The sequence below is a fragment of the Gekko japonicus genome, unplaced genomic scaffold (assembly GCF_001447785.1).
Source record: "Gekko japonicus isolate JY-2015 unplaced genomic scaffold, Gekko_japonicus_V1.1 scaffold1630, whole genome shotgun sequence".
Lineage (NCBI taxonomy): Eukaryota > Metazoa > Chordata > Lepidosauria > Squamata > Gekkonidae > Gekko > Gekko japonicus.
The window spans coordinates 373,833-391,949 of record NW_015174889.1 but is presented as its reverse complement, the minus strand read 5'-3'; the positions used below and the strand labels follow the sequence as shown (position 1 = coordinate 391,949).

Here is an 18,117-nt window from a genome sequence, read left to right as displayed (position 1 = left end):
TAGGGTTGCGGTGCTCATCTCCGTTTCAAAGCCGAAGAGCCAGCGCTGTCCGAAGACGTTTCCGTGGTCATGTGGCCGGCATGACTAAACACCAAGGCGCACGGAACGCTGTTCCCTTCCCACCAAAGTGGTACCTATTTATCTACTTGCAATTTCTTGCTTTCGAACTGCTGGGTTGGCAGGAGCTGGAACTAGAGACGGGAGCTCACTCCGTCATGCGGCACACTCGGGTCTCGAACTGCTGAACGACCGACCTTCCACAGCCTGCAGTTCAGCGTCTTAACCACTTGAGCCACCGCAGCCCCAAATGAACACACCCGGAACAACTTCAACCAGGGAGGGCAGGGGAGAGTCTCACACCCATTTGGTCACTTTGACACTTGATGGCCTCCCTCGCACGCCCGTTCCTTTAAACTCTTTTTGCTGGTGATCCTTCTGGGTTGTACTCAGAGCAGGAGGGTGCTTTTTGCCATTCCTCCACTCCTGTGGCAGGCCTCTGACCACCCCCACCCCCCACTGATCTCCTTGGAAGTCATTTCAAGGGATATTCTGGGCTCCAGTGGGAGAGGGAGGAGGAGGCAGACCAAGCAGAGCCACTGAGGCTAGGTGGCTTCCTGGCAGAATTCCGGAAGCGGGTGGGGGCCTCTGCTTCAGGCCCCCAGTTAATCATGCTCTGCCCACAGAAATCCAACCGAAAGCCTCTCTGTGAGCAGAGACCCCCCACAAGTCTGTCTCACACATCAGGCCCGAGTCTGTTTGGCAGAGCTGGCCTGGCCTCTCGTCTCCCACACATTTCTGCTCCAACCATGACTTGAAAAAACCTCTCCCCCAGTTAATCAACTTCTGTAACATGCGTAGCAGTCATATAAAGTATTCTAAACTGTGATACAATGAACGGAGCCTGCGTAATCTCATCAATTCTTACAATGAGTGGACGTTAACTTTGAGCGTAATCTCCGGTTTAATTCTGGTTCCACATAGAAATCCCGCAATCCTGAGGCCAGTCTCAAGAACTAACCTTGTGCCAGCAAGAACTCCACTGTGTCCAAATGACCCTCTGAAGATGCCATCATCAAAGGAGTTCGACCTTGTTTATCGGCCATGTTAACATCTGCCCCATGAGTGAGCAAGAGATCGACAATCTGAAAACATACAGAGCAAGATGCACAATAAATAAGTCATGCATAATCCAAGAACAGGTTGCCTACCTGCATCTGATGTTCTTCAGGTATCTATTTGTGCCGTCCCATCTATGGCTTCCACACCTGTGCAGCTCACCCCTTAAAGTCTCCTACAGCTAAGACCTTTGGGGACTGGCTCCACTTATTCTGGACCCAGGAGTATTCGTTCCCATGCCGAGAGGGGCAGAGACACACCTCTCTACTCAGCTCTTCCCGAGAACAATGCCGCATAATTAAAGGAAGTAACTCCTGCAGGGGAAGACAGTGGGTTGTATGCAGAGGTCATTTCGGGGGGGATCGCGGGGGATCGCAGTTCCCCCGGGTGAGGTGCGGGGGGCGGGGCACATGACGAAGCCCCGCCCCCCGCTTCCGGCCGCCCCGCTTCCGGCCCTCATTCAGCCAGGAGGAGGCAGGAGAAGAGGGAGGGTAAGTTGCTTCCTCCCTGCCTCTCCCCACCCCTGCCTGCCTGGGGCCAGGGAGGGCCTTCGCGGGGCTTCCTCGCACTCCCACCGGCCTTGCAGGTCCACCGCCGGGCCCCTCATGGGGCTCGGCAGTGGAGCTGCAAGGCCGCCGCCGGCGGCCGGGACCATTGGGGGCGGGGTGTGTGGCCTTATGACACACTTCCGGTGATGTCAGGGGGTGTGGCCTTATGACACACCTCCGGTGATGTCAGGGGGTGTGGCATATGCTAATGAGTTATGCTAATGAGTCCCCCTAGCTCTTTTTCTACAAAACGACCCCTGGTTGTATGATTGACCAAAGAACATCAGTTATAAGTGAGCAACTTGATCTCCTCCTTCACGGTCTCCTTACAGTCACACCTATGGGGAAAGACCGTACTGAATGTGGGAACAGGCGAAGTTACCAGCACTGCTTTGCTCTGTCCTGGTGCTCACATCCACAACATAATCCCTCTCCTAATGCCTGTATAGTGCAGTGCTTACAGTATCAGACTAGAATTTGGAAGATGCAGGTTCAAATCACCACTCTGCTATGAAGCTCACTGGTTGATTTCAGTCACTCTGACTCAGCTTTATTTGCCGCACGTGGTGGTGGGGGTGAGAATAAAATGGAGGGAAATAAGGATACAAATCTACTGGACATGGACGTAGACAAAGTAGAGAACTGAGACTTGGTGGCTGCGTGGGCAGAATTCGGGAAGTGGAGTGCCTCTGCTTCAAACTGTGGAGAGGGCGGCAGCATTGGCTGAGCATTTTTTGACTACTGTCAGAAGTGGTGCGCACGCTAGACAACAACACAGTTCATTTCGGATGTGCTCCAGTGTCTCAGGGGAAACCCACAGGCCCTTTCTGTACTACTGAAGTGCACAAATAAACTGGGATCCTTTCTGAAGGATGCAGCCCTGTCAATGCGTAAGCCAAGAGCCCTGCAGAATCATCATCATATCATCATCTTATATTCTAATAGCGAGGTTGGCCAATCTTTGGATACGTAGATCCAGTGACTGGAGCTGGAGCTGTGAACAGGCAAGAACAACTTTATCTTTTGTGAAAGACTGTATAGGGAGGATCGGCCCGAAAGGCAGGCAGCTCTACAACTAGACAGGCTGAAGTGACCGCTGCCAAAAATGCTGTTTTCCAAGATAGTAGATGGAGATCAGAGGAAGGCATCGGTTCAAAGGGACGACACATTAGTTGAGCAAGGACCAAAGGAAGCGACCAAGCGGGTACCACCAGCTTGTGCTGTGGGCACATGTGCAGAAGACCTTTCAAGAACAACTTAGTGAGACGATGGGAAAAAACAGAAGAGCTTTCTACCAGGGAATGGTGGGTGGAGACAGCCACAAGGTCAACCTTCAAAGAAGAATAGGATAATCCAGCAGTCTTCAGGGAGACGATGTACAAGAAGATATATTGGACAGCAAGGACATGAGAGGATCAAAGGAATTATCACTGGCATATTTGACGAAACGAGACCACTTAGCTCGATAAGACTGATGAGTTGAAGGTTTGTGGGCATTTAGCAGTATTTCAGTGACAGGAGGAGGAAAGGTTACTGCAGAATCCTCCATGCTGTGAGTTTGTAAAAAGCAGGGTCGTGGTGGAGGATTTGGCTATTATCCCGAGAGATTTGGCCCTGACGTCCAGGGTAGATATGGGAAAACCCTGCAAGACAGCCATAGTAGGTGCAGAAACCAGGCTTGACGAGGCCACCGGTGCAGCAGGTGCGATCCATTACAATCTTTTGTAGTACCCTGGGAGTAAGGGGGAATGGAGGGAGAAGTAGAAAAGGCAGCCTGTCCATGTGTGCAGGAAAGCATCTCCTAGAGACCGGCCCATTGGACGGCCTCGACTGAAGAAGAGGGGACACTGGGCATTGTCCGGCATTGTGAAGTCATCGATCTTCGGCTGACCAAAAACCCAAAAAAACTGCCCTCAGGTATTTTGGGTGCAGGGACCATTCGGTTTCTTGTGCAGGGGAGCGCCCGAGAAGATCCGCTTCTGTGTTGAGGATTCCGAGCACATGAACAGCAGATAGAGCGATGGAATGGAGAAGGCACCAGTGCCAGAGGTCAATGGCAAGATGACATAGGTGAGGCAAGGTGGTTCTGCCTTGTTTGTTTATATAAAACACAGTTTCCACATTGTCTGAAGCAACTTGAACAGTCCTCCCCGAGACAGTGGGGAGAAATGATTTCAGAGCTCGATGCACAGTGAACAGCTCCAAGCAGTTGATATGGAGAGAGGCTTCTCGATGTGACCAGGTTCCTTTGGCAGTTAGCTTCCCGCACTGGGCTCCCCAACCCCAGAGAGAGGCATCAGTGGAGAGAAGAACCTCTGGAACTGGATGCCGAAAGGGCATGCCATGAAGGAGGTGTGCTGGGTTTGACCACCATGTCAGCGTGCAAAGGATGTGCGATGGGATGTGGAGAAAGTAGTCCAGAGGATCATGTTGAAGATTGAAGATGCAAAGAAACCAGAGGTGGAGACTTCACATCTGGAGACATGCATAGGGAACCAAAAAGACCACTGATGCAAAGAATCCTAGAAGTTTCATGATGGATTGGGCCGTTTGGGTAGGGTGTTGGAGGAAAGTCACGGCAAGCATGACGATCACCTGGCCCGAGATGGGGGAAGAAATGCCATCTTGCACCTTGTGTCGAGGCATGCTCTGAGGAATTGCATCAACTAGGCGGGTTCTAGGATGGACTTCTGGGGTTGACACAAAGTCCCAAGTCTCGAAGGCGAGTGAGAGTGGTGCAGAGATCCTTGAGGAGTTGAAGCTTTGAGTGGGCAACTAAAAGCCAGTCATCTCTGTAGGGATAAAGGACGATCCCGCATTTGTGGAGCTCTGCTGCTACAATGGCCATAGTCTTGGTGAACACCCGAGGCACAGTGGAGAGGCATTTAATAATGTCGCTAGTCAATTACCATATTTTCTTCTTTTTCTGACACGGTTCCCAGGTCTTACCAAAACTTTCTGGTTCTGGTTCTTATTCTGTTAGGCAGGAAAAGCCTCCAAATGGGGATAATTTGTAAATCCACAAGGGTGTAATTTATAAATCCAAGGGGTGGAGGTGGAAGTTCCCACAGTCTCAAAATTCCTCTGAAAGCAAGGATATTTAAACATGAAAATCCAAGATAATCCAGTATTCCACTCCAATGGGCCTCTCAAAAAATGTAATTATTTGGTAGGTCTTGTAAAGGGGGGGAGACAAACCATTGAAAAATATTCCAGAGGAAGAAAAGTAGAAATAACGGCCAGCAGAAAGCAGAGAGCAGACAAATCTTGCCAAAACCAGCAATATGAAGTCTTCTAAATACAGCACAAAAGAGTCCAAAAGCCTTCCAAAAAAAAAGAAACAGCCTCCACTGGGGGGAAAAAACAGTGACCTTTCTGTATTTAAATGAGGTATAATCCAGATTCCCAAATTAATTAAAACCAGCCATCCAGTATCTTCCAGGTCCTTTCAAGCCTCCATACAAAACGGAAGAAAGCCTGGGTGGCATTTCCAAGCTGCAAAACTGGGGGTGAGGGGGGAAACCTTCCACCCTTCCCTTTCCCTTTCTCTTTGCCCAGGACTTTTAAAATTTAAACGGACCTCTTTATACTGGTCCAGAGAAGCAGAAATAAGTAAGTCAAAGTACTCAAAGAAGTTCAGCTACTCACGGTGTGCAGAAAGAAAGTTTAGAAGGTGAGATTCTCTAGTTGGAATACAGCTCTGGAAATGGTCAATCACGTCTCCGTGTTTCAATGGCTGTCCATAAGCGCTCCCTTCCAGGTCCCTGCTCTGGGGCGATGAGGGGGTCTACTCGCATACCACCATACGCAAGAGCCCCCAAATCAAGCCCCCTGCGAAGAGGCTCTATCAAGCCCCCTCTGAGAAGGCTCTATGGAAGTCCGGAGCCCTGGAACTCCCGCTGGGACCAGGAGGTTTGGGGGTTCCTTGGGAGCTCTCTCGGGAGCCCTCCGAAGATGGCGAGTCACAAACCGGAAGTCCATGAATGAAGCAATTTAGATTGCGCAGATCTATTATTGGCCGCACCCCGCCAACTTTCTTGGGAACAGTGAAGTACTTGGAGTAGAATTCTAGAGTCCGTCAAGCCAGTGAGACTTGTTTGAGGGCCCCTTTGCGGAGCAGTGCATCGACTTCCAGGTGAAGGGCCGGAGACGGTGGAGTGATGACAAAGTGATGGGAAGTTGGAGGCGAAACGAACCCCACATGTAAAATTGTCGGACCCAGTGGTTGGTGGTGATAGCTTCCCAGGTGTTCAAGAAGGGGAGAAGGCGAGTTCCTATGGGTGTGTGTGTGAAAGGAGAGGGCGGCAGTAGGTGACAAAAAGTGTCAGACAGATTGTTTCGATTGCAGTGACTTCTTATGGATAGCAGCTTTAGATTTCTGACTGAAATGTTGGCGAGAATCAGTTGGCCTCACGCTTCTACTGGGCAGATGTTGCAGGAGAAGGTTGGCGTTTAGAAGGACAGGGCCTCCACTGTCTATAACGAGATTGCTGAGGATGGAAGGAAGAACCACCTAAATTCTGAGCCTTTTTTTGGCTGTTATCCACAGCCTTTAGGGTATCGTCTGTGGATGCATGGAAAAGCCCATCACCGTCGAATGGCAAATCTTCGATCTTGGATTTCACATCAGGCTGTAGAGAGGTGGATCAGAGCCAGGCATGGCGCCGAAGAGCAACAGAAGAGACCAAAGTTTTTGATGCGCAAGTGACTGTATGGCGAGCGGAGTTGATTTGCTGCTTTGTGATTTCACAGATCTCCGATAGAGCTCCCAAAAGGGTAGGTCTGGCTTCATCTGGGACGGAGTCAAGGATAGGACGGACAGCAGATGCGACATTAAAGGTGTAAGCAGCCAAGTAAGTAAGATAGGTATCGATGCGAGTATTCGTGGAGGCTACTGCATAAATCTTTTTTGCAAGAGTATCAATCTTCCAACCTCCTCTATCAGGAGGAACGGCCTGACATGGTTTTTGAGACATGGAAGAGGAATGGACAATCATGGAGTTGGGTGGTGGATGATTGAAGACAAACTTTCCAGAGAACTCCTAGATCTTCTACAGGGCATCACAACGCTTCGATACCAGTGGGGCAGAAGCAGGATGATCCCAGGATTCCTTGAGTACCGAAGGATGGACTGGAAGGAGGGAAAGAATAGTAGAAGGAGGTAATTCTGCCTGAACAAGTTTATGCACCACATCAGTGACAGTTGGTGTATCGGTAGAACCCTGTACTTGTAGGGCAGTGGTCAATCTGGTGATAAGCTCCAGATATGCTTTGGGACCTTTGGTCGGGGACAAAGAGCCCAAGTGGACCACATCATCATCAATTGCATTGAGATCAGGGTCTGCATCACCAGAGACGGATCGATCAGGGATTGAGTCCGAAGAAGGCGAGCGTAATGGAGGGGCACGATGCAAAATATCTGCAGGTGGCACAGGAGGTTGAGCAGCAAGATCACTAGGTTGCCGTGGAGAATGGTCAGCTGGGACCGTCGGTGCCGAAGAATCAAAGGACTGCCAGTCCTGACATGGCGAACAGGAAGACTGGTATGGAAAGGAATGTCTGCTACACGATTTCAATGTTTGGTCATGGTGGGGCATATGTTTATGCAGATAAACAGAATGGCCATGGTGAGATGACAGCGACCTGGGAACAGGAGTAGCGAGAGTGACTACAATGTTCGTGATTTGTAGACCAAGACCTTCTGCATGACCGAGAATGAGACTGAGAAATGGAGCGGTAGTACTTGGCATCCCTTGATCAAAGTGTGATCGAGGCGAAAGAGACCGACTCCGTAGGAAATCCTCCCCATCATCCAAAATGTGGATTGGTTGGTAGGAGGCTGGTATAGGTTGATGGTGCGCCTTAGCCAATGGAGAGACAGGGCACGGAGAGTGAAGGAGTGAAGAAGGAGCACATTGGCCTGGTATAATCTGATCAATCTGAGTATGTAGTACTGGTGTAAGAGTAGGAGGTTTATCTGTTGCCTTGCAAGAAGTCGTGGTTGAAGGGCCAACACCAGAGTGGATGTAGAAAGTCCTGAGATGACAACAGGATCCAATTTAGGCACCAAGGTCGAGCTTGATGGTTTCGGTTTCAAGGTTGAGGGGTCGGTACCGACTGGCTTCTTAGATTTATGAGGTTGTTTGGGAGCCTTTTGAGGAGTCCCTGAGCGCGATGACTTGTGTGGGACTGAGAGTGCATGAGATGTCACTGAAGACATGGTAGGGCGAAGGGCAGCTTCTAGAAGTGACGCCCAGAGACAAGTGGCCCGGTTCCGTCGAGCCTGCTTAGTAAATTTTATGCAATGTGGGCAGCCTCCTACACAGTGGAGCTCCCCCAGACAGAGAAGGCACAAATCATGTCCGTTGTTCGAGTGGAGTTTAACAGGGCAGCGGTGGCAGACTTTGAAAAAGAGCGTTTGGCCCTTACAAACACCATCCCCATCAGGAAAGGGGAAGGGGGGAGGGAAGGGAAGGGGCTGGAGGGAAAGAAACGAAAGTCAAATGAAGTCCTTTTTTTTTGTAGGTAGAAGATAGTCCAGAATGAAGAAGAAGTTGGAAGAAGAAGGCAAATCAGAAGAAAAAGGTTTTCTGAGGCAAGCAAAGAGGGAGGCAGGAGAGGTGTGAATGCAAGGGCGGTCGAAGAAGAACCGAGTGGGAGGCGGCTTTCTCCCTCGCTCCAGCCATGCACAGTACGTGCCTGCTCCCCAGAGTGGGAAGGCAGCCTGCCAAAACAATTCGAAGGCAAGCTCTGGAAAGTCCTCCGACGAGGACGAGTGCAGGCGCCCCACCCATGTATGGGACTGTACAGAGACCACGATGAAGATCACGCTGGTCATAGCAAACACCCTCTTCCAGCAACCTAAGAGGCGACTCTACACATGGACATCAACAGATGGGCAACACCAAAATCAGATTGATTATATCATTTGCAATCAAAGATGGAGAAGCTCTATACAGTCAGTAAAAGCAAGACCTGGAACTGACTGTGGCTCAGATCAAGAGATACTCATTGCAAAATTAAGGCTTAAACTGAGGAAAGTTGGGAAAACCACTAGGCCATTCAGCTTTGACCTATCTAAGGAAGCCAGGATTTGGGGAGGGGAGAGGCCTCAGCTGAATAGAATGCCATAGAGCCCACCCTCCAAAGCAGTTATTTTCTCCAGGGGGGGGCAGAGATCTGTTGTCTGGAGTTCAGTTATGATACCTGGCGATCTTCAGGCTCCACCTGGAGGTTGACTACCCTAGGCGTAGCAGTCAGCGCTACAGAGCAGTGTCTGCTAGACCCAGGTTCTTGCTGTGGCAGCTGACTGGGTGATTTTGGACCAATCACAGACTTTCAGCCTAACCTACCTCACAGGGTTGTTGTGCAAGTCAAAAGGGGGAGAGGAGAATGATGTAAGCTACTTTGGTCCCCATTGCAGAGAAAGACTACTTTTCCTCCTGGGGAATCATTGTTGCCAATCACCAGGTGAGGGCTGGAGATCACTCAGAATTACAAGTGCTCTCCAGATGGCAGAGATCAGTTCCCCTGGAGAAAATGGTGGACTCTGTGTCCTTATACCTTGCTGAGATGGCCCCCCATGACGTAACAGTCAGGGCTTCAGAGCATGGTGGAGGCTGCATGTGGGGTGGGGAGATGGAAAGCTGAAGAGTGAGGGGGAAATAAAGGTGGGTTGATGATTGGCTGGGAAGGAGATAGGGTTGCCAACTCCAGGTGGGAAATCCCTGGAAATCTGAGGGATGGAGCTTGGAAAGGGTGGGGTTTGGGGAGGGGTGGGACCTCAGACAGGTACAATGCCATAGACTCCACCTTTCAAACCAGCCATTTCCTCTTGGGGAACCATTGTTGCCAATCTCCAGGTGAAGATTGGAGATCACTCAGAATTACAACTGCTCTCCAGGACGGAGGGCAGAAATCAGCTGAAGTCAGAGGGGCAGATAACAGTAGGTTGATGGTTAGTTGGGAAGGAGATAGGGTTGCCAACTCCAAATTGGGAAATTCCTGGGGATTTTTTTTTTAATTTTAATTTTGTCATTTTATTTCAACTTAAACAATACACAAACTTTCATGATTGTCAACAACAGTAGAGCCTGGAGAAGGTGGGTTTGAGGAGGGGTTGGATCTCAGACAGGTAGAATGCCATAGTCTCCACCCTCAAAACCAGCCATTTCCTCCTGGGTAACAATTGTTGTCAATCTCCAGGTGAGGGCTGGAGATCACTCAACATTACAACTGCTCTTCAGGTAGCAGGGATCAGTTCCTATGGAGAAAATGGTAGACTCTGTGTCATACCCTGCTGAGGTTGCCACAGCAAATTGACACTGAGTGCCCAAGGCTGAGGCACTCTCCCAGAGCCTCTTTCTATAGCTCATTGTATTTATTTTCACAATGGGCCTTATTCCTACTCCTAAATAATTGTGTGAGAGCTTGCGGATGCAATGGAGGCTGTTAAAAATTCCGTTTTAGCAGTCTTCACTGCCAGCTCATCAGTTTTCATAAATGACCAATAGGATGCTCTTGTAGCTTCATCATGAGACAAAGTAGGGGCCTGGGCCACATTCAGCCCAGAAAAACTAAAGAGAAAAAAACTTTTTAAACTTTTAGTTATTACCTATGCGGATGTAACTGTAGTTGCAATTTTTCCAATATCTAGTTGTAACACCTTTCTGATGATTATTATTTTTATTGTTATTTACCTTTATATTTTCACAATGTAAAGAAACTTAGAAAAGACTTGATCAAATCCTATTAAAGAAGAAGCCTAGAAATTTTTAAAATGAAATCCTACTAATTGTCAGCTAAAGCTGCCATGAGTGTGGTGTATGCTATAGACTGTCTCCCAGGAATCGTTGGTACTATCCCGCCATCTTTTTTGGGGTTGGGAGTCCTGGTTTCACCAAGCACTTCATGTGATTGAGGATGGGTTTTTAAATTGTATAATATGCTTTTAAAATGTATATATATTGGTAATTTTGTATTGTTGTTTTCTGTTGCAAGTTTTATCTTGCCTTGTAAGCCGCCCTGAGCCCTACGAGGGAGGGCGGGGTATAAATTTAAATAATAAATAAATAAATAAATATGTTTCTAATTGCGTTGCATTCCTTCCCATGTACCTCATTGCTTCAAAGCTGTAACGCGTATCTAGCAAGGTCACTGGAGGAGTTGGTAGTGTCTAGGTTTCGTGGGAGCTTCTTACGTTCCCAGCTTCGCAGCCGTTAGAGAATCTGCCAAATGCCCGCACGCAGGAGGCCATCTAATCGGGTAGTACTTGGGGGGGGCGCATACGAATGCCCTTTATCCTATTAGGTGCATAGGTAACCCACCATTCCTAACAGTTCATGTTATTGCATCTATGGCTTTTCAATAACAGTAAAACCTTCTTAGAAGCGTGTACTTCGTTGTCTTACTGTGGATCCTGACACTAATTCCAGTATATTAAATTTACATACAAATAAATGAAGTGTAACTTGACTCTATTGGCAAAATGCTATTTGGGTCATACATATTTTGTAAATTATTACCATCACTTAAAGAAAACAAGAAAAGTCTATATTTTGATTACGTCCTGCAGGTGCCAATGTATTAAAACTATATATAAATCATGCCCCCTGTTATAATAACAACTTAGCACTATTGACACCGTTATGTTTATGTGGTGTATATTTAAAAAGTATACAGTATCTTAATTCTTCAGCTGAATGCTTGTTTTTTTGACAAAGTGATATACTAAAGGAGCATCTGGAATCTTATGCTTTATCCAAGATTTATGTTCCAATATTCTTGCTTTTATTGTTGTGTTTATACTGCCTATATACAATAGGTTGCAAATAAACTGATTTTTTTGGTATTGCGATCTATAGATTTAATTTTATGGTACCACCTGTATGATATGAAAATTCTGTAATAACCATCGCCAGCCTGCAGGCAGCAATACATGATCGAGGTTTATAAGATTATGTATGGGAAAGAGCAGGTAGAGAAAGAGGTACTTTTCTCCCTTTCTCACAATACAAGAACTCGTGGGCACTCCATGAAATTGCTGAGCGGTCGGGTTAGAACGGATAAAAGGAAGTCCTTCTTCACCTAAAGAGTGATTAACACGTGGAATTCACTGCTACAGGAAGTGGTGGCGGCTACAAGCATGGACGGCTTCAAAAGGGAATTAGATAAGCATATGGAGCAGAGGTCCATCAGTGGTGTTGTACACACTGCTTATGGAACCAGTACTCTGCCACTGGTTAACAATCAGTTTAACTTAGTAGGTGCTCTTAATGCTTCCATGGTGCATATGTTAAATGCCTTTGATGATTCTAATCACAGTGACTGAAATCAATCATGAACATATATTCAGATATTCACTTTGGTTCATTGCTTAAAGGCATTCTGGGTAAAATACCAAATGCTGACAGACAGTAACGGACTGACCTTGCTTATAGTGGCCAGTTGTAATTGCGCGTGTCTCTGATGTCAGTTTGCTTGCGTTAGATGGAGAACACTGCATAATGTGCTAATATTTGTTACATTAGATACTTTTTGGAATTTTACAGCTTGAGAAGAAGAAAGTCTATTGTTTAGCGGGAGGAGGTACATTTTTGCCTGAGAAAATCCAGCCTACAGGTTCGAACCCAATCAGAATGGTGTGACGGATATGTGACTAACTTTGATGGAACCAATAATTATGTTTTATTTCTAAGTGTCATAGGGGGTATAAAAAAAACCCTATGTCTCCCATTGTAACCTTAGGGAGAGCTGTGGGATCCAAAACCTCTTATTGGATCTGCACCTCCCTCCTTTGTTGATCAATAAAGTACAAGATCTGATTCTCCTCTACAAAACTGCCGTGTGCTTTCTCAAATTGGGCTGGGGGAGCACAACCTTTGACGGAGTTTCTGTCTTACAGTGGCTATTAGCCACAAGGTATAGATAGGGGCTCTGGGGCAAGTGATGCTTGGGGGGGTCAACAGTGGGAGGGCTTCTAATGTCCTGGCCCCACTGGTGGACCTCCTGATGGCACTGGTATTTCTGGCCACTGTGTGACACAGAGTGTTGGACTGGATGGGCCTTTGGCCTGATCCAACATTGGCGTCTCTGATGTTCTTAACAACAAACTGCTTAGAATGTTAGAGGCAAAGGCCAATCAGGCAGCATATGCAAATGACCTCTGTGTTCTGACTGGCTATTGCGGGGGAGAGGAACAGCAAACTGTTTAGAATACTGGAGGCGAGACTCAGGCAATGCAGCCAGTGGATAGGGACAGCTTCTGAGCAAACAGATCAGGGAGACCAAAACAGAATTATTATATAGAGAGATGCGTGTTGTTTCTAAAGAGTAATCTATAATGTGTAAGCAAGCTATAACAATGTATGAGAAGTAACTTTAGCTTACACAATATAGTAAGACTGCCTTTTTAACGTGGCGTTTTGTAGTTCATTTTGGCCGTCACTCACCGCATTCTCCGTTTGTATCACCAAAGACACTGCAGAAAGAAAGAAACTGCTTCTGCATGACGTGAGTCATGAGCACATGACAGCTGCCTTCTACTGAGCCAGACTCTTGGGTCTATCGAGGCCAGTGCACAAGGCGGCCCCAGCAATCCAGGCGGAGGAGCTGCTTACCTGCCAGTGGCCTTGTCTCACTGCGCTGAACAGAGGCACAATCCCTCGTCGGTTGGCCTGGGCCACAGCCGCTCCTTGCTCCAGAAGCAGGCGGCAGACATCCAGTTTGCCTCGTCCTGCTGCCGCCGTCAGAGCTGGAAGAGAGAAAAAGGCTTTTGATTGGATGGAAGATCATGCCATGAAAAGCATCTGCTCCATGACTCCGAATGAGGGCAACAATCTGGCATCAGCAGAGCTTGGAGCTGTACACCTGCACAGCCAACCTCTGCCTACAAGCCTACCCTCAACTTTTGAAAAGGAAAGGAAAGGGGGAGGGAATGAGAGGGTGGTATTTGTCTGTCAAAAAACAAAGGGAACAGGCTTCAGGTTCTGTTTCCAAGACTCATCCAAGAGGAAGTCATGCAGATCCTACTAGAACATGATCCGTATTATGGCCCCGGTCACACGGGCAGGAAAATGCGGGGAGGAAGCGTGGCTGTTTGCCCCGGAGCAAAATAACGTGGGGCTGCGCGATCAGACGTCCCGTCGAGGACAATCCTGCGGCGCGGCAAAGAAGCGGCCTCTCTAGAAAAGGCTCCGCGGGTTTAACCCCTTCCAGGGCTGCAGAGGAATGCAAACTGTATCCTCCGTCCGGTCCCCTCCAGGAGGAGCTTCAGCCAGGCCGCCCTCCCGCCAGGCCCCCCTTGCACCTCCCTCTCTGCTACCTGGTGCAGAGAGTTCCTCTCGAGCAGGCCGAGCCAGGAGTGTGTGGGGGGTACGGAAAAGAGGAGGGGGCTGTGTTGTTTGTTTTTAAACGAAGTGTGCACATGCACTGTTGGGTGCTTGTGCGCATCCCGTGGAGACTTGGGGAAAAAACCCTTTTAGCGACGGGACATGGGCGGGCGGCGGATGCCACGACCTACCACCGGAAACGCGATCAGGCGCCCGCCCTTGCCCCGCGGTTTCCGGAAACTAGTACCTCGGAGGTACTAGTTTTTTACCCCGCATCTAGCAGGAAGCCTCGGGTTCGCCATGGGAGCTTTATGCTTCCCAGATGTGGCGTTGTGATCGCACCTGGAAAATCCACCTATCTTCCGTCTCTGTAGTGTGGCTAATGCTCCGTGTGACCGCAGCCCATGTATGGCAACTGCTAGGCTTGTGGGACACGAGGCAGGGAAATCTCCACAGGTTCTCAGACATCCTTCTGTGCAGTGTTACTCATACTATTGACCTGAGTCCTGTAGCTGCAAAATAGTTTGAAGAGGCCAAATGCTTCACATAAAGCTAGAAATTCTGCCCTTTTTATTTGGAAGAAACATGGTGAACTGAAGACGCCAGAGAATCTTGTGGGGGTGATGGTTACTAACGTGTTGCACTCAGGTCAGAATGACTTCCAATGCCAGCAGTTGCTGAAATTTGGAGCCACTTTCCTATTACATAGCTCTGCAACACTTAGAAGTCTGGTACAGTGAAAAACAAAATGCTGATACAAAAGATTTCTGCAGATCCTTAGTGTAGAAAATTCTGGAGATTAGGGCAGCACTTCCTGGCAACTTTAGCATGACTGACTGGTTGGGAAGACATCTGAGGATTTACAAAGCTTCTTCAGGAAAAGTTCAAGATCTTGAGATTTATTGGAATGGTTTATTAGATTTTCTGGGTGTTTTCTCTGTGCAAACTACCTTATTTTATTTTTTCATTTACATTATGTAGAGTCTTCCTTTCTCATTGAGACTCAAGATGTATTACGTAGTGTAAGTCAATACAATCTACAGGATATGGCATGCAATAAACAATGCAATAAGGTATGGATTGCAGAAATCTCAAACAGATCTGAAACAAAGCATTAGCATTTAAACATTACGCTTTTAAAACGATGCAGAAATTACATTGTAGGCGCATACTTACAGCAGCAGTACACAGTAGCATAGTGCACAATCCCTAACTCTTTACCAAACCATTTTTCTGAACCATTTCATTATACTACTACCTATTACCTGTGTAAAGCCTTCCTGAATAATTCATCTTGCATAGATTGCAGAAAGCTGAGCGAGAGGGAGGCTTCTTAAACCTTCAGGAAGGCCATCCCATAAACTGTGCTTGGGGGGGGGGCAACAAAGAATGTCCGTGGACAGATACTTTGCCATTTGCAGGGTGGCGCCTTGTCATGGACCGCCTTGTCTCAGGACGGGAGAGTGAGTCCTCATCAGAGGAAGAGGACAACCTGTCTACAAGCCCTGCCTTGGCAGACCCTTCCCATGAGACTGAGGTCTCAGGGTCTTCCTGAAGGCAGACCCTGAGCCAGCATCCACACCACCCTCTGAGCCAGCAGGAACATAAAAGGCCTGGAGACACCAGCAGGCTCATGCCCATAAGCAGACCAGACACTGTATTAGGCATGGTTTAATGAACCTGCTATGGAAAACAGGACAAAGGTATCAAGAAAAAAAAATCTTAAAATGTTAAAAAAAAAACCCCTTAAATATCGGATCTATTTCCCAGAGCACTGACAACTTAATGCAGCCCAGAAAACAGGATGAATGCACTACTTATGGCTGGCTTCACTGACAAGGGCTCCAATGTTCAGCTGCAAAAAAAAAGAAGTCACTTGTATTTATTTACTGTCACTGCGGAACATGAGAATGGGGTTTTCTCAAAAGAAGGCAAAACAATGAAAGCTGAGGGAGTCTGTTAAGTGACCTTGCCAAAATCAGAACCCTGGACAAAGTGTAAACGTAAATCTGACCACCAAATGGGACTGAACCGTTACTTCTTTCAAAAATGAGAGAGAACCAAAGACACCACTTGCAAGTTTCAGCTACACCCAAACTAGAACAGAAACCTCAAAAACTTTCACTTAATGTTGAAAATAAGGAATCATAGAACCACAGAGTGGGAAGGAGCCATACAGGCCATCCAGTCCAACCCCCTGCTCAGTGCAGGATCAGCCTAGAGCATCCCTGACAAGTGTTTGTCCAGCTGCTGCTTAAAGACGGCCAGTGAGGGGGAGCCCCCCACCTCCATAGGAAGCTGGTTCCACTGTGGCACAACTCTGACTGTCAAAACGTTTTTCCTAATATCCAGCCGGTATCTTCCCGTCCTTAATTTAAACCCATTCTTGCAAGTCCTCTCCTCTGCTGCCAACAGGAACAGCTCCCTGCCCTCCTCTAAGTGACAGCCCTTCAAATACTTGAAGAGAGCAATCATGTCCCCCCTCAACCTCCTCTTCTCCAGACTGAACATTCCCTCAGCCTTTCCTCACAGGGGGGCTTGGTCTCCAGGCCCCTGATCATCCTCCTCGCTCTCCTCTGCACCTGCTCCATTCTGTCCACATCCTTTCTGAAGTGAGGCCTCCAGAACTCCACACAATACTCCAGGTGCAGCCTGACCAATGCAGTGTACAGCGGGACGATGACATCTTCCAATTTGAATGTTATGCCTCTGTTGATACAACCCAAGTTTGCATTAGCCTTTTTCATCACTGCATCACACTGGTTGTTCATATTTAACTTTCGGTCCACCCTTACTCCAAGATCTTGTTCAGACACACTGCTGCTCTAAAGTGTATCCCCCATCCAGTATGCGTGTTCCTCATTTTTGTTACCCAGATGTAGAACTTGGCACTTATCTTTGTTTAAATAGCATCTTGTTCACATCTGCCCACTTTTCCAGCGTGTTCAGATCTCGTTGAATTCTGTCTCTATCTTCTGATGTGTTCGCTGCTCCTCCCAATTTGGTGTCATCTGCAAATTTAATGAGTAGTCCCTCCACACCCTCATCCAGACCATTCATAAAAATATAGTACCAGGCCCAGAACCGAGCCCTGTGGCACCCCACTGGACACCTCCCTCCATTCAGATGAAATGCCAGTGGCAACCACTCTCTGAGTGCGGCTCTCCAACCGGTTTCCTATCCACCTAACTATCCTACAGTCCAGTTCACAGTCCTCTAGTTTACCCATCAGAACATCATGGGGAACCCTGTCAAAAATTTTAGTGAAATCCATGTAAACAGCAGGGTTGTTTTCTGTTGCCCCAGAAGGTCAGACCAGAACCAACGGGTTGAAATTAAATCAGAATGAGTTTTCGACTAAACATGAGGATGAACTTCCTGACAGTTCGAGCGGTTCCTCAGTGGAACAGGCTTCCTCGGGAGGTGGTGGGCTCTCCTCCTTTGGAGATTTTCAAGCAGAGGCTAGATGGCCATTGCACAGCAATGCGGATTGTGTGAACTTGGGCAGATCGTGAGAGGGAGGGGAGGAAGGGTCACCTCAGTGCTTAGTTCTTTTGACCCTTTCTTACATGCCTAGGGAAATGCTGATTGCCACTTTGGGGTCAGGAAGCCATTCTTCTCCAAGCCACTTTGGCCACGAATCCTGGAGGTTTTTTGTCACTGCTGGTGTGGAGGGGGAGGCATTTGTGAATTTCCCGCCTTGTGCAGGGGGTTGCACTAGTGGACCCTGGAGGTCCCTTCCAATTCTATGCTTCTATGATTCCCTAAGTGAGAGTGATGAACTCTGTGTAAGACTGGAAACATTAGTTACTAATTTAAAAAAGTAACTAAAAATAGTAACTAGTTTCGGGGCTTGTTACTTTCACTATTATGTGAAATTGTTTCTTCTACAAAGAAAAAAAAAGCTCATCTTCCTGACATTGTAACTTTTATATTGTAGCACTGAAAATGAAAAGAATTTGCTCATCCCTGGCGTATTTGGTTGATTTTTAAAGTTCAGGATTATTAGTTCCTGATAATTATCAGACCATTAGAGTTTCATTATTTTTCTTATTTCCTTCCTCTACGTTTCTTTTCAAAGTCCTTTTTATTTTGGGGGGGCTTAGGAGCCGTAGCCCCTAGTT

General features: G+C 47.6%; 1 protein-coding gene across 1 annotated transcript in view; it reads right to left on the bottom strand.

Moving 5' to 3' along the window:
• Nucleotides 1–18,117, bottom strand: part of TANC2 (tetratricopeptide repeat, ankyrin repeat and coiled-coil containing 2) — a 378,694-nt gene that overhangs the window by 13,118 nt on the left and 347,459 nt on the right. Inside the window, exons 22-23 of the mRNA XM_015424928.1 lie at nt 13,283–13,416; nt 1,019–1,142 (exon numbers count right to left, since the gene is read on the bottom strand). Coding sequence (XP_015280414.1) covers nt 1,019–1,142; nt 13,283–13,416 — 258 coding nt within the window. The remainder of the gene's footprint in view (nt 1–1,018; nt 1,143–13,282; nt 13,417–18,117) is intronic.